This window comes from Dipodomys merriami, unplaced genomic scaffold (assembly GCF_024711535.1).
Source record: "Dipodomys merriami isolate MVZ:Mamm:240054 unplaced genomic scaffold, mDipMer1.0.p SCAF_142, whole genome shotgun sequence".
Lineage (NCBI taxonomy): Eukaryota > Metazoa > Chordata > Mammalia > Rodentia > Heteromyidae > Dipodomys > Dipodomys merriami.
Window position 1 is genome coordinate 1,080,830 of NW_027202738.1, and position 25,542 is coordinate 1,106,371.

At 56.8% G+C, this 25,542-nt stretch overlaps 1 protein-coding gene across 2 annotated transcripts in view; it reads left to right on the forward strand.

The window, feature by feature from the left end:
• Window positions 1-19,499: 19,499 nt before the first annotated feature.
• The window catches only part of Rbm19 (RNA binding motif protein 19), a 59,383-nt gene continuing 53,340 nt past the window's right edge, over window positions 19,500-25,542 (forward strand). For both annotated transcript variants that reach the window (XM_070021426.1, XM_070021427.1), the window contains exons 1-7: window positions 19,500-19,618; window positions 20,822-21,004; window positions 22,954-23,073; window positions 23,207-23,242; window positions 23,452-23,647; window positions 23,792-24,063; window positions 25,015-25,095. In XM_070021426.1, coding sequence (XP_069877527.1) covers window positions 19,583-19,618; window positions 20,822-21,004; window positions 22,954-23,073; window positions 23,207-23,242; window positions 23,452-23,647; window positions 23,792-24,063; window positions 25,015-25,095 — 924 coding nt within the window. In that variant the 5' untranslated portion in view covers window positions 19,500-19,582. The remainder of the gene's footprint in view (window positions 19,619-20,821; window positions 21,005-22,953; window positions 23,074-23,206; window positions 23,243-23,451; window positions 23,648-23,791; window positions 24,064-25,014; window positions 25,096-25,542) is intronic.

Genomic DNA, 25,542 nt, shown 5'->3' on the forward strand with positions numbered 1-25,542 from the left:
TGTTTCCCCTCTTCTCGGGTCTGGCCTGGCCCCGGACCTTATTTTAACCAACAGAGTGTGGTGGAGGTAATACGCTGAGACTTCTGCGCTCTTAAGAGAGATCACAGCTGTTCCTTTCCCTTCTAGAAACCGACACTGTTGCTGTGAGAAAGGCCCGGCTAACGCGTACAGAAGCCAGAGGCCCAAGGACCCTTTCAGGGCCCTGTGGGAACCCCCAGCTAAATGTGAAGACAGAGACTCTGACAGGAGACCCACCCAGCCGAGCCCTGGCCGAATGCCCGACCCACAGCGTCATGAGAAATGAGCAATCGTGGCACTACATTTGGGGGAGTGTTTAGTCACGCAGCAAGGAAGAACCCCAGGAACACAGGGATTTTTGTCTGTGCGGGTCCCATTGGAACCCTGAGCCTCACCTAGAACCTGGCCCCCAGGACAGTGGCTTCTGAATTCCAATAGATGGCCAAAGAAAGCCACGGGTCCAGGCAGGCCCCAGGCCTCGGCCACCTCTGCGTCTCTGGGTCTTCTCCCGGGTCCACCCTTTATCCAGAGCCACCAGGTCTCAGGTAATAGAAAAAGATGGGATCAGCAGGCTGGGGAGATCTGGAAATGTCTCCGCACCTCATCAAGTTGCCAGAGGGGTTATGTCCCCTTCCCAAAGGGGGGCAGCCATCCACCAAGCTCTGCTCCCCATTCTCCTTCCACTGGGGGGCTGCACCCCATTCTTCCCCAACCCAGAAATAGGAAGGGATCCTTTCACCTCTTGATACCGTGAGAGGCCCCCCCTCCCTGCTTGTCTCCCCAGCACTGCGCTCCACAGTGGGGGGGGGTCATGTCCTTCCCCCTTCCCCCACCTCTCATCATACCCCTGTGCCAACTTCTGAGAGCCAAGAACGGAGGGTCCTGAAGGAAGGGCGGGTCCCACCATCCTGTTCTCCCACCTCCCACACCTCGAGTGCTTTGGAGAAGGAAGCCACTTCTGACTGCGAGAGGGGAGAGAGGAGAGCTGAACCCCCCTCCCAGAGAGCACCGAGTCCCCTTATCTGTCCCCAGCCCTGCCCCAGCCCCTCCCCGGGCCAGGCCGGGCCTGACAAGCTCATACATTCGCACTTTTCCAAAGCAGTGTCCACTTTGGGACGAGTGGTGGGGGCCCAAGAGCAGTCATTTCCTTTGACAAATGCCAGTGCTGACAGCTGGACACTGTCCTACAATCCCCGGCCCCCCACTGCCCACTTCCCCCCCACCTCCCGCCCGGGCGCTGGCAGAGCAGGAAGGCGCTCAGAGGCAAGTCCTTCTCCAAGGACAGAGACCCAAGAGGACGTCCACTGCGTGCAATCTCACACCGACCGTCAGGGTGGCCCAGGCTGCACAGGGCCAGACGCCCGGCTGCGCCCTGAGCCTGGCCAGCTTCCCTGCCTCATCCTGGCTCTCCTCAGCGGTGGAAGAGAGGTGGCTGTCTGGCTGTAACTGCTTGGCAAACCGCACGGACTCAGCTGGAGGCAGTGGGCATCACTCTGGCTGCCGGTCAGCGCCGTCGGTTGCCTGGTGAGCGCTCAGAAACAGGCTCTAGTAGTGTTGGATCCATAGTGTCGGTTGAGCTGGGGTCTCTTTTGAAGGCTGGGTCAGGAATGATCTCCCAAACTCCTCGGTTATTGGGCAGGAGGTGGTCTCTCACAAGCTGTAGAACTGAGAACCCCAGGCCAGGTGTGGTGGTTTATGCTTGTAATCCCAGCTATCTTAGGAGAGTGAGATCCAGAGGGTCATCCAAGGGACCCCCATCTCAACTGATAAGCTGGACATGTCATTGTATGCCTGCAATCCCAGCTCTTTGGGAGGTGGAGATCAGGAGGTTTGCTGTCCAAGACCAACCTGGGCAAAACATTGAGAGTCTCCTACACACACACACACACACACACACACACACACACACACACACACACACACACACTTCAATCAACACACCAGGCAAAGGGGTACATACCTGTATTTTGAACCCCTCGGGAGGCACAGGTAGGAGACTCGTGATCCTCTAAAGCTAAAAGGATTGGGGGCCATGATTCAGAGTGCCTGCCTTGCAAGTGCAAGGCCCTGAGTTCCAACCTTAGAACCACTAAAAAAAAGCAAAGGGAGAGATCTTCAGTTCCATGCTGGCTGGTGGCCAGAGGCCACCCTGGGGTCCTGGGTCTCTCCAACATGAAAGTAGCTTCGCCAACCCCAGCAGGGGAAACAGAATTCCGTGAACATGGGCCGTGACATCGCCATGGGGACAGCCCACCCCCTTTGCCCTCAGCTAGTTACCTAGGAGCCAATCACGGGTGCCCGTTCACTCTGGAGGATTCAGAAGGGCCTCCTGACTTCATGGTTATCCAATGAGGCCCTGGGTAAGTCATTTCCCCATGGCCCTCCTCTTTGCAGGGAGCCACCGTTCCTGTTCTAGCCATTCCAGGTTACAGAGCTGGTAGAGAGCACAGAAATCCCGGCAATGGGGGAAGTCTCCCGAGGAGCCAAATTCTGAGACTGGAAGTGGGATGGTGGAGAGGAGGGAGGACAGAGAATGAAACAGGAAGGTAGAGAGGAGGAAGGAAGGAGAAGGAGACAGGAAGTGGGATGGTGGAGAAGAGGGAGGAAGGAGGAGACAGGAAGGGGGATGGTGGAGAGGAGGGAGGAAGGAGGAGGCAGGAAGTGGGATGGTGGAGAGGAGGGAGGACAGAGAATGAAACAGGAAGTGGGATGTAAAGAGGAGGGAAGTAGGAGGAGACAGGAAATGAGATATAGAGAGGAGGGAGGAAGGAGAAGGAGGAGACAGGAAGTGGGATGGTGGAGAGGAGGGAGGAAGGAGGAGACAGGAAGTGGGATGGTGGAGAGGAGGAAGGAAGGAGAAGGAGACAGGAAGTGGGATGGTGGAGAGGAGGGAGGAAGGAGGAGACAGGAAGTGGGATGGTGGAGAGGAGGGAGGAAGGAGGAGGCAGGAAGTGGGATGGTGGAGAGGAGGGAGGAAGGAGGAGACAGGAAGTGGGATGGTGGAGAGGAGGGAGGAAGGAGGAGGCAGGAAGTGGGATGGTGGAGAGGTGGAGGAAGGAGGAGACAGGAAGTGGGATGGTGGAGAGGAGGGAGGAAGGAGGAGGCAGGAAGTGGGATGGTGGAGAGGAGGGAGGAAGGAGGAGACAGGAAGTGGGATGGTGGAGAGGAGGGAGGAAGGAGGAGGCAGGAAGTGGGATGGTGGAGAGGAGGGAGGAAGGAGAAGGAGACAGGAAGTGGGATGGTGGAGAGGTGGAGGAAGGAGAAGGAGACAGGAAGTGGGATGGTGGAGAGGAGGGAGGAAGGAGGAGGCAGGAAGTGGGATGGTGGAGAGGAGGGAGGAAGGAGAAGGAGACAGGAAGTGGGATGGTGGAGAGGTGGAGGAAGGAGAAGGAGACAGGAAGTGGGATGGTGGAGAGGAGGGAGGAAGGAGGAGGCAGGAAGTGGGATGGTGGAGAGGAGGGAGGAAGGAGGAGACAGGAAGTGGGATGGTGGAGAGGGGGGAGGAAGGAGGAGACAGGAAGTGGGATGGTGGAGAGGAGGGAGGAAGGAGGAGGCAGGAAGTGGGATGGTGGAGAGGAGGGAGGAAGGAGGAGGCAGGAAGTGGGATGGTGGAGAGGGGGGAGGAAGGAGGAGACAGGAAGTGGGATGGTGGAGAGGAGGGAGGAAGGAGGAGGCAGGAAGTGGGATGGTGGAGAGGTGGAGGCAGGAGAATTCATTTCAGGGTCTACCACAGGGTGGAGGGCAGTGGCGGGCGGTACGCAGGTGTGAAGGTATTTGAACCCACTGAACTCTCCCCCTCAGTTCTGGCAGAGGAAAATGGAGTTGAGCAGAGAACAGCCAGGGCTGGAGGAAAGGGCGTTAGCTCCGCACACATGGCTGCCAGGCTGTGTTGCCACCCGCCATGCCCCACGCTGGCAGGCCGGGCCCTTCGCTCCTTGCTGCTGATTGACAGCATTCCCCCAACTCCCACCCCCTCACCCATCACTCCTTCCTGCTCTCACCCACCCTACCTTTCAAGGGCCGGCCAGGACCCCACACCCATCCATCCACAGTGCTGACCCCGTCCACCCTCCATCTCAGAGCCACCTTCCACGCCTGCCCTGCTCTGGCCTTCCTCACAGTCCTCCAGATACACACGACACAGAGGAGGAAACTGAGGCTGGCGTCCAAGGACAGAGATGAGATTGTCCCGCCCAGAGCTGCTCATCTTCCTGGCTCTGTAGCTGGACACTTAGGGGTACACTCTGTGGATACCCCATTACAGACTTGTACCCCAGCCACCTGGGGTCTTGTTGACCCCTGTGGTCTTCTGCATCAAGGGGGTCTGGGTGAGGCCTGGGACTCTGAATTTCCAGCCAGCTCTGGGTTGGTGCTGCTGGTCCTGGTGGTGAAGTTTGAGAAGCTACATCTGACATGTGGCCCCTCAGATACTGGGGGTGTTGTATGAGAACTTCTGGGGTCGCCTCAGTACAACTGGTGTGAGCTTGGGGCAGTGGGTGGGGGTCATTCGTTGGGCAGGTCATCTACTGCCTTGGTGAAAAGTGGGTTTGAGCAGAGGCATTGCCTGTTTACAAAAATAATCAATGAAGCCGGGCACCAGCGCTCATGTCTGTAATCCCAGCTACTCCTCATGCTGAGATCTGAGGATCCCAGGTCAAAGCCAGTCTGGAGAGGAAAGTCCAGGAGACTCGTATCTCCACTGAATCACCAGAAAACTGAAGTGGCGCTGCGGCTGGTGGTACAGCACCAGCCTTGAGTGAAAAACGAAGGGACAGTGTCCAGGTCCCGAGTTCAAGCCCCAGTATCGGCACCTCCAAACAGGAATAAAACAAATCCTCCTGCCACACCGAAATCTAAGTCTCTGCCTCTCAGGGCTGAACCCTCTCCTCTGTCGGCACCCACAGTCCTACAAGTAGCAGGGTGCAGAAAGGAGGATGGAGGACCTTCATGGTAACATGGGCAGGGCCACCACCAGGGAGGACAGACAGGGATGAGGAGGAGCGGGGTCTCCATCTCATGGGGAAAGCCGAGGGCCACCCCAGGAAGCCAGTAGAACGACTTCCTGGCGCCCTGCCCAGAGTTGCTCCTTGTGGCCTGGGCTCAGCAGAGCCCGAGGACTGTGCGGGAGGAGAGGCAGCGCTGAGCAGCTTGGGACTGCCTGTGGTGTGAACTCCCGGAAGTGAACTCGGGCCAGGCAGGAAGCCAGGTGACAGGTGATGGAGGTTCGGAGTTCAGCTAGACCCGGTGACCTAAACCCCAAATTGCCAGGACACTGGGCGAGGACCTGGGTTTCCACAGGCTATGGGCCCCTCCCCAGGACAACACAGAGCCCCACATCCATCTCTTCCTCCACGAATGAAGCCAGAGGAACCCCAATATCCATGGACACTCCCCTCCCCACCCCGCCCGCCCCAAGACAGCCATGGGTCTGGGCCCCTGGGAGCCCAGGAACAGGATGACTGTGTGCGCCCCACCTTCAAACCTCGCTCTGCTCTTCCCGGGGATGTGTGCACCCCACCCCTCCCGCCCACCCCCACAGTCCTCTGTCTCCCCCCCCCCCCGGTCTCCCTCAGTGACATGAGGTGAGATTGTGGTTGGGATCTCCCAAAATAGAGCTGAGAACCCGTTCTTCCAGTGGCACAGGACACACCGCACCCGCCGGGTAAAATCTAGAGGAGCAGCAGTTGCCATGGCTGGATCAGCAGGGTGTCCGGGTTCTGTCCCCAAACGTGGGCAGCGGTGAAATGAGACCTCCTGGGGGCCCATACCGGGGATGTGATTGGTCACACTCTCTCTGGAAGGCAACAGAGTAAAATCCAAAATTCTCGGGTTACATGGAGAGTTAGGATCCAAAAGATTTGGACCTGGGGGTCCTTGGGATGCATTTTATGACACCAAAGAACTGGCATTGTCTGTCTGTCTGTCTGTCTATGACTGGGTATGGGCAATGCACCCACAGCAGAGAATTTCCTGTGACTTTTTTTTTTTTTTGCCAGTCCTGGGACTTGAACTTAGGGCCTGGGCGCTGTCCCTGAGCTTCTTTTGCTTGAGGCTAGCATTCTACCACTTGAGCCACAGCGCCACTTCCAGCCTTTTCTGTGTATGTGGTACTGAGGAACGGAACCCAGGGCTTTGTGCATGCTAGGCCAGCACGCTACCACAGAGCCACCTTCCCAGCCCCACCCATGACTATTTACAAGCATGCTGGCAGCCCATGCATTTCAACCGGAAAGCATGGCCGCAATGTATTGGTAACGTAACAATGGGCCAATCAAGTTCTCCAAAACAAAGCCAGCCTCGTGTGTGTGTGTGTGTGTGTGTGTGTGTGTGTGTGTGTGTGTGTGTGTGTGTGTGTGTGTGTGTGTGTGTGTACACGTGAGGGCAACGCACGGCAGGGGAGTTAGGCATCACTGTGTTGGAGGGTGTGACCATCTTCTGACTTGTGTAACTTTCCTTGAAGATGTGCTTTGAGCGGTTGTAAAACTCCAAGATTCAAAGCTACTAAAAACCCTGAACGGCTGCTCACTGGAGTCAGGGTATCTCACCCCTTACCTGTCTCCCAGGGTTCCTGCTGGTCCTGGGCCTCTGTCCCCTCCACGGTCCCCTCCACCGACCCCTCCACACCTCTCCCTGCCTAGCCCCCTCCCTCCCAGGCCTCCTGGGATGTCTCACACTGACTGGCCCAGGCTGCCCCAGCCCTGACCTGCTCTCCAAGAGGTTGAGAGGCCGAGGTGAGATAACTCAGCTCTGGCCACGCCCTCAAGGGAAGGGAGAGGAGGAGAAAGTCTGGTGCCTCACCAGGGCCTCCTCTGACAACCCCAGGGCCTAACCCCCCAGGGGCCAGGTCCGACTCTGGGCCTTTATTAAATGGGTCAGCACACCCCAGCACCATGGTGCACAGAGCTTGCGAGAAGGGCAAAGACGGAGGCCAGCACCTGCCATTTCGGGGCCTTGGTTTACTCCTCTGGGAAATGGGTGTGCTAAGAGCAGTCCCTTCGAGGATGAAGGCAATACTGGGCCTTGAACTCAGGACCTCCTGCTCTTGCTTAGCTTTTGTGCTCCAGGCTAGCACGCTAGCACTTGAGCCATACCTTCACTTCTGGCTTTTTTGGGGGGTAGGGAGGCAGTTAATTAGAAATAAGAATCTCAGCCAGGTGTCGGTGGCTCATGCCTGTCATTCTAGCTACTCAGGAGGCTAAGATCTGAGGATCACGGTTCAAAGCCAGCCCAGGCAAGAAAAGTCCATGAGACTCTTATCTCCAATGAACCACCAGAAAACAGGAAGTGGCACTGTGGCTCCAGTGGTAGAACTCTAGTCTTGAGCCGAAGAGCTGAGGAGCTAAGGGACAGCACCCAGGCCCAGAGTTCAAGCCCCACAACCACAAAAAGAAAAAGAAAAAAGAATCTCTCAGATTTGTCTGACCGGGCTGGCTTCAAACCATGATCCTCAGACCTCAGCCTCCAGAGTAGCTGGGGTGACAGGCGTGAGTCACCAGTGAAAGACTCCTGTGTTTATTTTCAGTCTCTGTTTAATTCTCTAGGTATCTATCTACGTTCTCCTGTTTTGATATGTCCCCCTACATATTAGACCTCTTGTTGATACATCTTTGTAGAAAAGAGGTCTGCTGGTGAATGCAATAATAATAATAATAATAATGACCCTGTGAAGAATAATAATTGGTCCCCACCGTGAGTTGGGGGCTGAGGATGGGTCAGCCTGGTGCTGGTCTTGCAGAGTTAGAGTCAACAGACGGCTGGGAAAATCCCTACAACACGAGCAGCCACTTAGGTGAATTTTCCCGGTATTGGCAGCACAGGAGCCGCACGTGGTGCCTTCTGGGTAATCCCTGTATCTGCCCTCTGAGCCGTGCACCAAGTTAGGCCGGCCCCCACCCAGGACCTGCTCAGCCAGTGGCACTGGCTAGAGTACCCCAGGCAGGGGGAGGGGGTGTGGGGACCCATCTCCGGGGTCTAAGGATAAGTCTTTGTCATAATACTCAGGGCACATATGTGCAAATGGAACCAGGTGACTCAGGGTGGTGGGGAGGTTGGGGGAGATGAGGAGAGAGGGATGGAAGAAGGGCTGACGTTTCTGGAGACACGCCGGACTCCCAAACTGACATGTCCAATGGAAACCCCTTGGTTACACCGACCTAACGATAAGAACGCAAGCCCGGTCCCTCCTGATCTTCTGCCATACGCGTAGCCTAATTCATCTTCTCTCTCTGTGTAAAGTGGGGTTGTTGCAGTCCGAGCAATGATATTCATTAATGGGATAGGAGTTAATTGTGGGTACTGTGTGTCAGGAGCCGCCCACCCCCCCCGTAGCCCCCCCCGTAGCCCCCCTCCATTGCCCCCCCGTTAGTTCCTCTCCCTCGACCTGGTGAGGGGGAGGACATCCCAGATCTCACTTTGTGTGTTTGGGAGGGGGGGAAGGGAGGGGGGCATGGCAGGTGTGGAACTGGTGACATGAAGAGACTGTTCTTGCAACTATGCTATGGAGATGAGATACTGTGGGTAAACTCTTCCCCCACCCATTTCTCAGATGAGGAAACTGGGTGGGGGGCATAGAGGCTGAACCACATCCAAGGTGTCAGGAAGAGAAAGGGGAGCCCTGGGGCACACAGCAGACTTTCTATCCGCACTTTCACCCTGAGCCAGCCCATGGGTGCTCCTGCTCAAAGAGCTCTGAGGACCCCTAGTGGCCAAATGTTGTCTTGCTTGGGGACAAATTGGACCTGTGGGCCTGAAGGCAGGATTTCTCTCTCTCTCTCTCTCTCTCTCTCTCTCTTTCTCTCTCTCTCTCTCTCTCTCTCTCTCTCTCTCTCTCTCGGAGAGAAAAAGGGAAATTCCCACAAAAGCATTGGGCTCTTTTCATCTATGCATTAAACGAGGGTCCAAGTGGACGCCTAGAATCCTAGCTACTCAGGAGGCTGAGATCTGAGGATCAAACGGTCGAAGACAGCAAGAGCATTAAGTGAAGCCCTGAATTCAAGTCCCAGTACCCCCGCAGGGCAACAGCCACAATCTTCCTTTCCTATGCTTCTCATCACATATCAAAGAAATATCCATCCATGGTTATGTCCGGCTGGTAGGATTCATTACGGGCAACTTTGAATATTCTTTGTTCTTAACTGTATTTACTAAATTCGATAAACAAAAATGCTAGATTTTTTTTCTTTCATGGTTACTCTATCTATGTCCTGTGAAATTTTCATGTACTTTTAATTTCCTACAGGAGAAGGTGGCAGGCCAGAGTAGTCAAAAGCCTATGTAATGATCCAGAAAAGGCCTTGTCCTGGCTGGCTGGCCCCAGGGTGCTTCATCCTAGTGGGGGCTCCCCCCGGGCTGGCCGGGGGGGCCCCAGGAAGACCCATCGATGCCATGACTTTTCCTGACCACCCCAGAAATCTCCATTCCCTGGCTGCACGAGAGGAGGGAAGGAGGGTACAGAGAACTTTTACTCCCCAGACTCGCTCCCCACAGGCAGAGAAATGGGACTTTTACCTGGAGGCCACACCAACCCTCGCTGTGTCCAACAGAGAGTTACAGATGTTCCCCTCTACACACACACACCAGGGGTGGGGAGGGGAATGGAGACCCTCACACTGCTCTCTTTAGAAGCTGGCAGACATCGTGGCTTTGATCCTTCACCCCTCCGTGGGTGTGGGGGGCTGAATTTAACTCGGGGAGTGCCAGGGTGCAGAAGTGTCCCCGCGGCCTTTGTGGGGGGCTGCATGGAACCCTGAGCCCATGTGGTGGCTAAAGATGGCCTCTCCCCCTTGAACCTGGAGACGAATGTGACTGTCTTAGGATGGCAATGAGGGCTCTTGGGTCTGAGATCTCTGCAACCGGGTCTTCTCAAGACCTTGCTGTGAGTGGGCGCCCTGCTACTTTGCTGTAAGGAAGCCCACATTCCAGGGACCCTGGAGAGGCAAAGATGGCGTGCCAGCATCACTGAGCTCCTAGTGCGTGCCTGGTTCATTAGATGGCGTCTCTTGTGCACTTGCCATGAAAAACCCTGTGTGAGGGGCGGCATCAGTACACCATGGATTTGTCTGCCTGGGCTGGCTTTGAACCTCAATCCTGAGTAGCTAGGATTACAGGCATGAGCCACCACCAGGCATATGTGCTGTGATTTATCTGACGGATTCCTTTTCAAATCCTATTAGCAAGAAAGTAACTGTGGCCCATGGGCATCTTGCAGACAGGGAGAAGGGAGAGCTTCCAGAAATCTCAAGATCATAAAGTGACATATTCGGGAAACGACAAAACAACCATCTCCAAAAGTGGAACCGACATTCACCCATGAGTTTTCACAAGCACCGAGCCGCTGGGGGGGCGGGGGGGGGGGAGGTGATCGGGCCCCACCCTGGCCTGCGTGCTGATCCTTGGGCTCCAAGGCTATTTTATGGACTGTTTTGCGGAAAAGAAGTAAAAGGAGGTTTTTGAAAACCCATCGTCGAAAGTATCCAAGAAAACTCAGAACCCTGAGCAGGGAGGGTGTGGGTCTGGAAGCCAGGGTGGCGGGGGCAGCTGTGGGCAGGGCTGGGAGAGGCGGGGGGGGGGGCAGCCCATGCCAGGGGACCACCCCCGGCAGGACTCACAGTGCGCCCATTCTATCCTAGACGGCCGGGCACCGGGCTGGGGTGGAAAGGCCGGCACTGTGTGTCTTGGCAGAGCTGGCCAGGGTTGGGGGCCTCGTGTGTTTACCAGAAAGGGTACTCCCTGCCATCTAGGGGAGAAGAAGGGCAGGCGAAGCTCCGGGAGGGACTTGGAAACGTGGAAGGGCCGGAGATGGACATGGGTCAGTGTGTTCCCAGAAGGAGCAGAAGGGAAGGGAGAGGGGAGGCAGGGAGGCCGGAAGCCCGGGGGCGGGGGCGGGGGGAACCTTGGCCTCCATAAAGCAGTTGAGGTCAGGGCTCCTGACACGGGCTGTGGGACTGAGGCCCAGAGAGCACAGCAGCCCGCCGACACGTCTCCCGCTCGGAACCAGGGCTCAGAGCCACTGTCACCCCAACTCCACGCTTCAGCTGGCCATCACCCATCAGTACAAATAATATCCCAGAGAGACTTCGAGAAAGTACGACGCCCACCGTGTTTGGACAAGCCGTGGCTTTAGGGCCCCGTGGGTTGGAGCTGGAGGGGTGGGCTATGAGCTACCTCCCTTGCTGGGAGACCCTCCCCCCCCCACTTCCTATCTGCCCAGCCCCTCCAGAGCCTTGGTTTGCTTCAGCCGCGCCCCCCCCAACCCAACCCAGGCCTTTGGGGTGATCACAGTTACAGCATGCTCCTGCCCTCTAGTGGCAGGAGGTCAAAGGTGCCGTTGTCTGCCAGCCAGCCGGACTCCCAGGGAGAGAGACACAGTCCACTCTCTCCTCCTCCACCGTTTGGAGCAGCCCAGGATCTCTGAGCAGGGGCCTGGGTGCGTGGAAGAGGCCAAACCTCGCTTCTCACTGTCGGGTGAGCCAGAGCAGTGACCAACACCGAGTCTCCTGAGAGATTTGTTCAAGGAAATAGACCAAGGGCAAAAGAGCCAGGGCAGAGCGAGGCTCCGGGGAAAGCCACGGCCTTGGCCTGGTCCTGTGGGAGCTCCACGGCTCCCTCTGCTGTCCCGCACTGGTCCATCGAGGACGAGGGTCACCCCAGAGCCGGGCTGGGTGCAGCCACTAGACCCCATGGGGCCAGAGGCTGGGGTGGGGGACAGGAGGGAGCGGGGGGGGGGGGGAGTGGGAAAGCAATCATGCAAGTCTGCTACCACCCAGACAATCAGGTTCCAAGTGAACAGTCACGGGAGGTTGTCTGAGATCTGGTGCTGGATCCTGTCCACCTGTCCATCTGTCCATCCTCCCTGGTCCGCAAGCTAGCCTGCCTGCCGCACCGTCCGTTCACACCCAATCCTTGTGTGTTGTAAGAAGAATGTCTGCCTCAAACTCACCAGAGCCCCTCGCTGGATGGATTTATTCCCCCACACACCTCTGCACTGGCCCCCCCGGCCCTCTCTCCTCCCCGATGTGCCCACCCCCCGCCCCCCGGTTGGTTCCAGGCTGGCCCACGCTGTTTTCACTCAAGTGAAAACCTCACCCCTGCCCAGGCCGCTGTGAAGTCCTGCGCCATGAAGCCCCCAGCCAGGCCCCACCCTGGGGCAGCTGGCCACCAACAGCCCGTCTTCACCGGACGGGAGCCACAGGGGAAAAGCCCACCCATATGGAGAAACCCCGGACCCTCCAGAGCTGCTTGGCCTGGGGCATCCAGGGCTGGCCTCAGTTGCTTCCTCCTCCATGATGAAATGTCATGACGGCTGGGCACCAGCAGGGGCGCTGTTCTGAGTGCTTGTGTGTCACTTGGCTCCCCACACACACACACACACTTTGTAGGAAGGGAAACCGAGGCACGGAGCGCCAACATCCCTGAAGCACCATCCATACTGTCCTTCCCACCGGGTCCTTGGAGTTCCGTGAGTTGTTCCAGGTCCTGCCCCCCCCCATTCTCTCACTCCCCCCCATCCTTTCCCTCCCCCCCCCCCCACCGCCGTGTTCGGCCAGCCCCGGCCCTCGTCTGTCACAGCCTTCCCATCTTTGATCACCAGGCAGCCCAGATGTTGGGCTGATCAAAGGCAGCTGCCGCCTGGACCCTGCTAGAGCCGCAGGTTGTGAATGCACTTAGAGCGCGGGAGGCTGGCGGGGGCGCGCTGTGGCCTGGGGCCGCGCCCAGGGGGTGGTTCTCCCCACTGGGGGGGGGTTGCAGGGTCTCAGAAGGGCACTGGGCAGAGGCTGATGCTTGCCCAGGGGTCACCATCGCCAGAGGAAAAGCCTGTCTCCAAACATACCACGCACATTCAAATTCCATCATTTCATCCACCTTCACAGGTTTCAGACTTGGCTCAGTTCATCCTGGGGTATGTGTGTGTGTGAGAGAGGCGGGGGACTGGGTCTCAAGATGCAGCCCAGAACCTGCCATTCTCCTTCCTCTGTCTCCTGAGAGCTGGGATTACAGGTGTGTACTACCATGCTGGGCTCATTTCCATCTTTTCTTTCCTTGCAGGTCCTCCAGATTTTTGAGGGTTTTTTTGTTTGTTTGCTGTTGTTGTTTAAAATTAACTAGAAAACAGCATGGAATAGCAAGTACAACATAACATACATAATATATATTTGCCAGTCCTGGGGCTTGAACTCAAGACCTGGGCACTGTCGTTTTGCTCAAGGCTACCACTCTACCACTTGAGCCATGGCACCACTTCCAGCTTTTTCTGTTTAATGTGGCACTGAGGAGTGGAAACCCAGGGCTTGGTGCATGCTAGGCAAGCCACATTCCCAGCCCAACATTTTATATTTTTAACAGAATTGTGCTGGTACTGGGGCTTGAACTCAGGGTCCAGGTGTTGCATCTTAGCTTTTTTACTCAAAGCAAGCACTCTAATACAGTACCACTCCAGTTTTCTGGTGGTTCACTGGAGATAAGAGTCTCACAGGTTTTCCTGCCAGGGCTGGCTTTGAACTTCAGTCCTCAGATCTCAGCCTCCTGAGGAGCTGGGATGACAGGTGTGAGCCACCAGCACCTTTTAAACATTTGTCAGACCCCCTCTGTGCATACAAGAAACACTCAGTTTCACAAACTGGAGGTGATGGCCCACACCTGTAATCCCAGAACTTCAGAGGCTGAGGCGGGGAGGATCGTGAGTTGGAGGCTAGCCTGGGCTACTTAGTGAACACAGCAGACAGACAGACAGACAGAGAGATGTCCACACTGAATGATTCTCAGGCCGCCCAGCGAAGCCAGTGTCTAGCTCTTGCTCAAGATTGAAGTCGAGGCTGGACCTAAGTGTGTATGCTCCTGAACTGGGCCAGGCAGTTATGGCTGTGTCCACACACCAGGTCACCATGTGGCACAGATCGAATGCCACCCATCTGTGGTGGTCTCTGCCCAGCCCAGGGGGCCCGCTCCACCCTGCCTTGACCCCCCCCCCGTGGCCATCTCCCCACTGCACCCTCTGCACGGCGGGGGGGGGAATGGAAGGCTCCATCCCAGAGTCCTCCTGGCCCTGCCTGTCCTGTCCTGTCCTGGACAGAGGCCGGTACGCCTGCCGGGCGGTGCGTGGCTCGGCCGGGGCCGTGCACAGGGCAGTGCACTCAGCAAACGGTGGTGGTTTGCCGTGGCTGAGTTCTTTGGTTTTCTGGTTCGCAGACGGGACGGGTGAATCGGGCGGTCTAGGGGTTCCCCTTGGAGTCTCCCCTCCCCCTCCCCCTCCCAGAGCCCCTGAGAATACAAGGGGAAAGCTGAGGGGAGGGCTGATCCATCACCAAGCCTTCTGAGGCCCCCGTGGCCGTGCCCGGCTCCCTGGCTGTCCCAGCGCTGCCTGTCTGGTTAGAGCTCGCAGCAAATGCATCTTGGAGCGGGCTTTGATCGCTGGCAGCTGTGTACTTGTGGCTGAACCCGAGGCCCCGGGGCCGAGGCGGGATGGGGGGGAAGGAGCTGGACTCTCTCCTGTCTTCTAGGCCTGGGACTTCACACACACACACACACACACACACACACACACACACACACACACACACACACACACACACACACACACACACACACACACACACACACACCGCCCCCAGCAGGCTGCGCTGGGAGGCAGGCAGGATGGAGCACAAAAGCCATAGCCAAAATATCACAGAGTCCCAGGTTCAAGTCCAAGCTCTGCCCCTTTCCAGCTGTGTGGCTTTTCAGCCCCTCTGGACCTCGCTTTCTCCTCATCCAGAAAACAGGCGTAAGAACCGTTTGGATGTCAGGAGAATGCACAAGAGTAAATAGGTCCAGGTTCTTTTGGTTTTGTTTGTGACAGTCCTGGGACTTGAACTTGGGGCCTGAGCTTTCTTTGCTCAAGGATGACACTCTGCCCATTAGGCCACAGCAACACTTGTAGCTTTTTTTTGGTGGTTAATTAGAGATGAGTTTCATGGACTTTCCTGCCCTGGCTGGCTTTGAACCACGATTCTTAGATCTCAGCTTCCTAAGCAGCTGGGATTACAGGCGTGAGCCACCGGCCCCCACCAGGTCCACATTCTTGAGTTGTTTGGGATAAAGTAGGGGCTGGAGCAATCTTTCCAGTTCTGCTTGCAGAAAGACACCAATCAGTTATACAGAATATGATGTAACACTCTAACTAAAACATTGCAAATGATGCCACTTAGAGAGATCTTCTCAGTTCTTCCCTTTCTGAGCCCACACACACCTCCTCTCCTACCCCTAGAGATGGAAACAAAGCAGAATTATCTTCCTCACAGGGCATTTAATCTGAAAATTAATTCAAGCCGTGTTTTAAAGTGTTTGGGACACTCCTCCACGGGCTCAGCATCGGAGTCAGCGGGAGAAACAGATAATGCTGTGTGACCTGGGCCAGGGCTTTCCTGCTAGAAAAAAAAATAATAATAATGACCAGGCACTGGCGGCTCTGGCCTGGAATCCCAGCTACTGGGGAGCCTGAGATCAGAAGATCGGGGCTGGAAGCCAGTTTGGGCAGGAAAGTTTATGAGCCTCTTTATCTCCAATTAAGCCCAAAAAGCTGGGAAGTGGAGGTGTAACTCAAGTGGTCCAGCACCAGCCTTGAGCAAAAAAAAAAAAAAAAAAAAAAAAAAAAGCTCAGGGATAGCACCCAGGTCCCTGAGTTCCAGCCCCAGGACTGGCAAAGGGAGGGGGGTAGGGGTGATAAAGTTTCATGTAAGATAAGGATAATCTCCATTAAGGACAACATCCATTGAGATAACCACAGCGTCCCAGCGTGACCTAGAACCCAGGGCCCTGCTGGGACCGCACAGTGCCCGCAGTGGGGAGGGCAGTTGAGAGCGGCCGGTGGCTCTGCCCCAGATGGGGGTTTCCATCTTGCTTCCTCCTCTAGGCTTGGGGCTCCTCAAGGTCCTGGCTGAGGCTTTTCCCACAGCCACGCCCGTGTCCCTGCCTCCCTGGCACCCCTCACCAGCCGGTGGCCACGGCTGACCCCTTCCCAGTGCCCTCTTGACTGACCCCCCCTCCCCAGCCAGGGTCCGGCGGCTCAGCGACTGACATCTATTTATGTCGGCAGAAGTGGCCCTCACGCGGCCTGTCCCCTCGGAGTTTCTCTGGCAAGAAACCTGCGGGGGCAAAATCAGGACCCCATCGCCCCTCTGTGCCCACACCGGGCCGGGTGGCTGCCTGGCTCTGGCTGCCAAAGAACCCCAGGGGCTTCCCCTAGCTTTCCCCGGCTTCTGCTGGGGCAGGTCCACGGTCCTCCGGCGCCCCCTGCTGGCCCCAGCAAGGGACTGTTTAATCTCCTCCCAAGTTCCTGGCTGGCTAACACGGGATCTTCCAGATTAAAGTCATAGCATCTGTACCGCCTGCACACTGCTCACGCCATGGGCCCCTGGCCCATTTGCCTCCCGTAAGAAGCCAAGACCAAGCCGGATGCCGGTGGCTCATGCCTATAATCCTAGCTACTCAGGAGGCTGAGATCTGAGGATCCCAGTTCAAAGCCAGCCCTGGCAGGAAAAGTCTGTGAGATTCTGATCTCCAATAAACCACCAGAAAACCGGAAGTGGCACTGTGGCTCGAGTGGTAGAGCGCTCACCCAACCAAGAAGAAGCCAAGACGGACTCATTATTTCTCTCTCCTCTTCTCTCTTTTTCCCTTCCCCCCTTCATTCTCTCTCTCTCCCCCTCCCTCTCTCTCCCTCCCTCCCACCACGGCCTTTGGAAATAGATCACTGGGCCACCCACACCAAAGCTTGGGGTTGAGCCCTACTTTTAAAAGTCCCAGGGGCTTGAACTTGGGTCCAACGGCATCCCAAATGTCCTTGTAAGAGGTTCCGTGTGAGAAGGAGAGGTGAGGATAGGGGAAAAGTCAGAGCAGGCGTTGAGGAAGGGGGTGGGCTCACAAGCCAAGGGAAGAGGGCCGCTTCCGGTGCTGACAGCTGGGGATGGAATTCCACGGGGAGCCCAAGCCTGGGGGTGTTTTAAGCCACTACAACCAGTGAGCGCTTGTTACAGAGGCAACGAGAGACTAACACGGCAGGTACCTGACCTGGGCTGCGGCCGGTGTCCACGGCAAACCTTTCAGAAGTGCAGTGGACGGATCTCACGGATGGAGAGACAGAGGCTGAGGGGCCGGGAAGGGGCTCTCAGATAGCAACAGAAGGATGAAGCCAGGAGTCCCTGCAGAATTCCTTCCTCCCCGGCCCCCTCCCCTCTGCCAGGCCCAGACCCGGCTTCCCACAGGGCCTCTTGTACTCATAAAGCCTCCTCATTGTGTATGTGTTTGTTTGTTTGTTTAAATCCCCAAGCCCAGACAGGGGGAGCCAGTCTGGGGGGTCCAGTTACCCTTGGATCGTATTTTCCGAGAGTAAAAAGGGCAGAAGGCAGAGCAGGAAGGCAGGAAGGCCGTAATCATGTTATAACGTGCTTGCTTATTAAACGCGGGGGTTACATAGCCCGCAACACGGTCGGTCATTCTCCTAACATGTGGTCACCACATTTCCCCGGGCCGGGGTGGGGACGTGGGGTTCGTAAAGCGCTTTCCATTTTCTTTTAATGCCTTTAAAACACCCTCTGATCGGACGCGGTCTCGGGAGAAGGCTATATTTAGTTGTGTTTTAATAAAGGCAGTTCAGGAAAATAATAAAAGCATATGAAACTGGCAACCTCCGCTTGCTTTAAAGGCAAATTCCTCAGCACTGCCACAGAAAGCCTGTATACCCCCATCTTAACGGGGTCACGGCGGAGGCGGGGAGAAACAGCCCCCCTAATTGTCCTTCTAATTAAAAGCACATCAGTAAGCAAAAGTATCTGTTAAAACTCTTTCAAGGAGGTAGAATGCCGGTATGGCCCCTGCCACCTCGAACACTGACAGTGCTTGGGTTACAACCTTCCAGCTCCCCTCTGCGGCTATTCGGAAATGTGTAACTTCTTGTTGCCAACACACACACACACACACACACACACACACACACACATCAGTGGGTTTGGGTTGTTGTTGTTTGGTGTTGCTTCTGGTTTTTGCAGTGGTTGGGTGTGGCAGCCAGGGTGATGTGCATTCACATGCACGTGTGTAGTAAGTGCCCTGAGCTACAACCCAGCCTCAGCCAGTTAATGGAGCTGAGTGTGTGTGTGTATGTGTGTGCGTGCACGTGCGTACATGCATGCATGCGCACATACGGGTGAATCAACAGTCCATGTAAGACATAGCATGGAGGGATGCAATCACAAGCCAATCCCACAGAAGCTGCAGGGAGACAAGGAATCTTCTATGGTTCTACCAAGACTCATCTTTCTATCCTCACATGGCTTCTCCTGTGTGTGTTTCTTATAAGGATACCTGTCGTTCCATTGAGCAGGGAAGGGGTCAGCAATAAAGGGGCAGGGATTCCTTTGGAGGAGGTGGTGACAAAAATGTCCTAATATTGACTCGAACATGGTTGCAAAAGAGCAAGCATGCTATCACCATGGGACAAATGTAGACAAGTGAATTGTCCGATATGTGAATTAATCTTTTGTGTGTGTGCACGCACCAGTACTGGGATTTGAAATCGGGGCTGGGGCCTGTCTCTGAGCTTCTTTGCTCAAGCTAGTGCTCTACCATTAGGTGGTTAATTGGAGATGAAAGTCTCCAGGGCTGGGTGGTGGTGAGTCACACCTGTAATCCTAGCTACTCAGGAGGCTGAAATCTGAGGATCATGGTTTGCAGCCAGTAGAAATGGCCCGGTGACTCTTATCTCCAATCAACCACTCAAAATCCAGAAGAGGTACTGTGGCTCAAAGTGGTAGAGCTCTAGCTCTGAGCAAAAGAGCTCAGAAACAGCACCCACGCCCTGAGTTCAAGCTCCACAACCAAGAACAACAACAACAAACAAATGTCACGGACTTTTTCTTGCCCAGGCTGGCTTCAAACTTCGATCCTCAGATCTCAGCCTCTTCAGTAGCAAGGATTATAGGCGTGAGCCACCAGGGCCCAACTTGTGAATTCATCTCGATGAAGCTATTAACCAAAACTCAGGAGTATCTTGAAGAGGGAAATTGCAAAAGCTGAGAGGAGGGGGAAAATCCAAACAACGTTAGTGCATCAGATGCTGTGGCCAAGAAGCAAATGCTGCATACTAAGGATAGTATGGGGGTTCCTGCGGATCTCCCCCACCCACCAGGGGGTAGAGACTGCATCCTGATGTACTCTTGTCCTGTCTCCTTGAACCTGGGGTAATGCAGAATTATCACCGTAGAAATCGGTGTGCAGACTCCCCTCTGCCCGCCCCCCAACCCCGGGATCCTGGGAACCAGCGCCCCCTACCGACATCTCCCAGCCTCGTCTCTAGATGGAGCCTGCGCCTGCGCAGTGGGCGAGTCCTCCGCCGCCCTCCACCCCGCCCCCTTCCTCTTAGGGCGTGACTTCCTTGAGCGGCGTGGCCAATCACGTCTGCTTCTGGGAGGGGGCGGGTCCCGAGCGCGGTCACGTGACCGGCGAACCATGGCGGCGCCCAGGGCGGCAGCGTGAGAGCGGCGGGGAAGGCGCCGCGGGCTGCGGCTGGGATCCGGAGCGCCGGGAACCTCGCACCATGTCGCGACTGATCGTGAAAAACCTCCCGAACGGGGTGAGTGCAGAGCCAGGCCCTGGGACGCTTCACGGCGCGCCCTCCGGGGCACGGAGCCCGGGGCCTGCATCCCGAGCCCGGAACCCCGGGCCGACGTCGGCACCCCGGGCTTGCCCGCGCGGCCCTCGGGGAAGGAGGAGGAGCGGCTGCTCGAGGCCTCCCCGCCGGCTGGAACCCCGACTTCTCTTCCCGGGGCGATGCCACCCCCGCCCCGGCCCCCCAGGAGGACCCACAGGTTCGGGTCGAAGTTTCCAGGCTGTTCACCGCGAGGGACGACGGGCCTGAGGGCTCATCGGGGGGTCACGGCGTTTGCTTCCCCGCCGCTGCGGCCCGGGCACCTCGGAAGACCAAGTGGGGGGCGGGAGGTGATGGGGCGGGGTGACCCCGCCCTGCTTTCCTGCATCCCCGGGAGCCCCGGCCTCCACCTCCCCAGGGAAGCATCCCTCCGACACACGCCGGGTACCTCAGCCGAGAAATGGACGAGTGGGCGTGGACACGGGGGGTTGGACCCTCCCTCCCATTTCAGTCCGACTTCTGGGTTAGAGAGCTCCTGATGATGATGGAAGGCCCCAGGCCACCATGGAAAGTGAGCCGTTTGAATGGGGTGATTGGGAATAACGCCTTCCGAACTCTGGCTTCTATCCCCGAGGGTATCTTCCTCACTTTAGAAAATGCCAGACTGTTTCTGGTTTTTACTGTTGCCTTGGGTGGATTTGTTTGTTTGCTGGCTGGTTTTATTGTTGTGGCTTTTTCTTCTCAAACTCTCTCGCCTGGAGGGCTGGGAAGGTGGCTCTGTGGTAGAGCACTAGCCTTGCTTGCACGTGGCCCTGGGTTCGATTTCTCAGCACCACATAAGCAAAAAGAAAAAAAAGCCGGAAGTGGTGCTGTGGCTCAAGTGGTAGAGCGCTATCCTTGAGCTGAAGAGCTGAGGAACTGTGCCCAGGCCCAGAGTTCAGGCCCCAAGACTGACAAAAAAAAAAATCTCTCACTGGATGGTGCTCTGCCACTTGAGCCATGCCTCCTGCCTGGTTTTTTGTTGCTCAACTGGAAATGGAGTCTCATGGACTTTTTGACCCAGGCTGGCCTCAAACTGTGCTTCTCCAAACCACATTCTCCTGAGTAGCTAGCGTGTCTTGATACCTGGGCTCCCGATGGAGGAGGGGGCACCCCAGGTCTCCCCTCATTGTGCCCCTTCTCCTCCAGATGAAGGAGGAGCGCTTCAGGCAGCTGTTTGCTGCCTTCGGCACACTGACCGACTGCAGCCTGAAGTTCACCAAAGATGGCAAGTTCCGTAAATTCGGCTTCATCGGCTTCAAGTCAGAGGAAGAGGCCCAGGTCGCCCTGAGCCACTTCAACAGGAGCTTCATCGACACATCCCGGATCACGGTGAGTCAGTGGGAGTCCCGCTTTGCCTGCTTCCCTGGAGTGACAGCAGGCCTCTCACTCAGCGCCCGTTGCTCTTCCCCTTTGGCCTACACCTTGGGTTCACACTCTTTTGAACACATAAGAATCATCTGAGAACTTGGTGAAACATCCTGGGCCCGACCTGAGTGTCTGAATGAGTTTGTGGAAATGAGGCCCCAGCACGGGCACAGCCTGTCCCCAGGGAACCACCTGTGAGCCCCTCCTTTGTTCACTCACCTGTCAGCTGCCTCTGGGAGCTCCCTCTGAGGCTGGGTAGCACACATCTGTCTGGGATTCCCAGCTCTGTGTCTTTGGCCACCTGCCAGCCGGCAGGCAGAGCTCTATAATCAGCAAGCTGCTTGCGTACCTGGAGGGCTCAGGAAGGCTTCCATGTGTACTGATGACATGACAAAGCCTGAGTCGTACCACAATGAGAAGGAAAAGGAGACCTGATCCCATGCACAGCCATATCCCTGCTCTGCAGGTATATAAATGCAGAAAGAACCAGGTGCCACAAGTTTCCCAAAAGATTAATTCCTCTCTGTGATTGATAGAAATTCAAGTCATTTTAAAAACCATCTTTATACTATTTTTCTGTCAGTTGAGTCATGAACACATGTCCTTACCACAGAAATAATTTTCATGGGTTTTTAAATGGACCAATAGCAGGACTTGAATTCAGGGCCTCAAACTCTCACACCTCACTTTTTGCTGGTTAATTGGGAGATGGAGTCTCAAGGACATGTCTGCCCAGGCTGACTCCAAACTTGGATCCTCCAGGTCTCCGCCTCCTGAACTGCTAGGGTTATAGACACGAACCACCAGTGTCCAGCTAACAATTGGTTTTTATTCTTTTTTTGGCTGTTTGTTTTGGGGACAAGGTCACAATATGTAACCCCAGCTGGCCTTGAACTTGAAATTCTCCTGCTACACCTGAGTACTGGCTTACTGACGTGTACCACTGCGCCCAGCAGAAGGAATTATTCTTTTTTTTTTTTTTGGTCGGCCGTGGGGCTTGAACTCTGGGCCTGGGCTCTGTCCCTCAGCTCTTCAGCTCAAGGCAAGCGCTCTACCACTTGAGCTACAGCGCCACTTCCGGTTTTCTGGTGGTTTATTGGAAATAGGAGTCTCACGGTCTCTCCTGCCCGGGCTGGCTTTGAACCGCGATCCTCAGATCTCAGCCTCCTGAGTAGCTAGGATTACAGGCGTGAGCCACCAGCGCCCGGCTCAGGAATTATTCTTAAAGACCCCATGAAAGGATTGTGACCCTGGGAAAAGTGATTCCCTGTCGTGGCAAGGTGTGGCTTGTGGCTGTGTCCACGTGGGCTCCCACAGGGCCAGTCCTCCCAAAGGTCACCTCCTGGAGTGTTGGAAACGTCTAGGTTTTGAGAGTTGTTCCTTAGGGCTCTCCTGAGGGCCCCCCCCCCCATTTTCCCTGTTACCCTGTGATGGTTGTCTGGGGCCAGCCAGGCTTGCCCCTGTCAGCTGTCACTCTGCATTGCTCTGTTCCAGCTCCCAGCTGAGCATAAAGCCTGTGTCACCAGAGCCAACCTGCACACGTGGTTTTAAGACCTTAGGCCCTGAGTTCGGTCACTTGCCACCTGGTCACTGGGCAGTGGCTTCTGTTCTCTGCTTTGATTCCTGGGCTGGGAAGTTGGAGAGCAGCGACTCCTCCTCTCTGCTTGGGGGAGGTGGGGGTGGCGGGGCTTGGCATGCTGACCCTCGCAGGTGGAGTGAAGCAGCATCAGTACTCAGGTTCCCCATGCATAGTAACTGTGGCAGTGACTTCAGGACTGGGGATGGGAAGGAATTTGCTTCAAGGAAACAGGTCACTGTTTATGGCCTGTCTCTAAAGCCCATGTGCCCAGGTCCTATGTGTGTGTGTGGGGGGGGGGGTGGCGGGTGATAAACGCCATCTTCTCCCCACACAGGTGGAGTTCTGCAAGTCGTTTGGGGACCCCACAAAGCCCCGAGCCTGGAGCAAACATGGCCAGAAAGTGATCCAGCCCGAGCCTCCTGCACAGGACTCTGTCCCCAGAGAAACTAAGAAAGTACGCAGGTGGTGGGGCGGTCACTCGCTCCCTGGGAGCGAGGCAGGGTGGATGGTCCCTGGGCCCAGCAGGGCTGTGCTGCTCTCCTCGCCCCAGTCCCCACTCATGCTCACCCTCTGCCTTCTGCCTTCAGGATAAGAAGAACAAGGTACCAACTGAGCTGCAGAAGGTGAGTCCTGGGGCTGATCCGAAGGGAGGCCTGCGCAGGGGAGCTTGGGGGAGACCGAGTCCACCCCTTGCCCCATCTCCTGGCTTCTTAAATCTCCTGCATCCCAGGGGCTCTTGCTGGCCTTCCTCGCTAGGCCCAGCCCTCACCCGAGCCTCCTCTGCCTCTTCTCCATCTCTCCACCCCTGCGTCCTCGGACGCTGTGCCATCAGCTGAAGGAAGACACCGAGTTCCAGGAGTTCCTGTCAGTTCACCAGAGGCGGACACAGGCGGCCACTTGGGCCAACGACGCCCTGGACACTGAGCCCCCAAGAAGGAAGAGCCAGCCAGCCAGCGACTACTTAAACTTTGACTCTGATTCCGGCCAGGAGAGTGAGGACAGTGAGGCAGCTGGGGAGGAGGCCAAAGGTGAGGACCCGGCCTGAGTGCTCCTGAGTGCTCCGTGGTGGCATGGCTCCTGAGTGCTCCGTGGTGGCATGGCGTGTCTGGCACATCCTGGAACGCCGGCCCCCTGTCACCCAATTCGCTGAACTCATCTCCCTGTTCCTCCAGGGAAGCCAGGGCTGGAGGGAAAGGTGGCCGTGCAGAAGGGGCTCTCCGACATGGATTACCTGAGGTCCAAGGTGGTGCAGGCCGAGGCATCCTCCTCAGAGGAAGAGGAGGAGAGTGAGGATGAGGCCGTGAACTGTGAGGAAGGCAGCGAGACCGAGGGCGAGGCCCAGAGCCCCCCTGCCTCCCCTGCCCACCAGGAGAGCTCGAGCAGGGGGCTGGGCCCGGAACCGGGGGTCCTACCCCCCAGCAGACCCCAGGAGGCTGCCGCTCAGGTGTGTGCTTCCGTGAGGGCCCGAGGCGGGGAGGAAGGAGGGCCGGGCTGCACATGCCAGCCTGGGGGCCCGCCCTTCGGGGCATGGCATGGAAGAAGAGCCAAGAAACTGAGGCCTGGAGCAGGCCATGGCTGGGAGGCAGTGCGGTCAGGACTCACTCCTGGCTGCCGGGTTCTGAAGAAGGGGTTATAAAGGTTGCTGCACACCTTGTGTCCCTCCCATGGGGAGGGGGGAAACCCCTGCGGGCCCCCCACCTTAGAAGCACCCACTCTTCCCTCCTCTAATCACAAACACTCCAGAGAAACCTGAGTTCTGGGTTCAGATCTCAGCTCTAGTCCTTAGTTGGCCGTTTAAACCTGTGCGATCTTCCCTATAAACAAGGCTCTTCCAGCTCAGTCCCTGAGCAGGTTCCCATTCCTCCCTACGCCAGGCCTAAGCCCAGGGGTGCACAGCGCCGGGAAGATGAGCACACGTACAAGGGTCTTTGGCCCTGGCATCGCTCATACAAACCTCATGCCGAGGACTCGGCCGGTCAGCCCCATGGGCCGGTGCTCAGTGCTCAGCCCGGAGCTGACCCATGGGAACCACACTCGAGTCAGGGCAGGTTTTGTGCCCAGAGCTTGGGTTTGGCAGGGCTGTTTGGATTTCAGAATCCAGGGAAAGACTGAACCAGAATACCTGTCGAGTCGTATTACAGACTGAGTCAGACACTGGCCTCTTGAGTACTGGGCACAGTCCCGGTTGGGGTGACCAGTGTCTTTGTGCCTCCGGCTTCCTTCCCTTCCCCGCTGGTATCCCCACACCGCGGGGCCCGCTGCTCCCTGATGCCATGGCCTCCACCTCGGCCAGCCGTGCCACGCCCAGCCCTCCCAGGGCACGGGCAGCAGCTCTGCTGCCGTGGGAGCCATCCCTGGGGACTCACCGCCACTCCTCTGTCTCGCCACCACTCAGACGCAGAAGCCGGCAAACCAGAAGGAGCCCACGACCGCCCACACAGTGAAGCTGCGCGGAGCCCCGTTCAATGTCACAGAGGTGCGGGACAGGACGGGCGGGCGCCAGGACGGAGGGGGCGGAGCCTGAGCCGCCCCTGGGATGAGGACCAGCCAGGACGAGCTAGAGGGAAATAGGGGCAGAGGCGGAGCGATGAGCCCACAACATTGTTGTGGAAAGGGGGCCAGGGGGGAGGAAGATGGGTCATTCCCTGCCATCGGCACCCGGCTGGGTGGGCCTCCTGCTATAAAGGGGCGGTAGCCACGGTGGTGCCCACGCACCCTGGAGTAGGGCGCACGGGCTCTCCCACGACGCCAGGTTTCTTGTGGCGCAGACGCACCGGCCTCCCCAGTCCTCTCAGTTAGACCCGGGTCATTGTCAGTGTTTGGCTATGAGGACTAAACGCTGGAGACTGAGGCCCGGGCCTCACGCATGCCAGGCAAGAGCGCGGCCAGCAGCCATGACACCCCTGCCCAGTCATGGGATGCT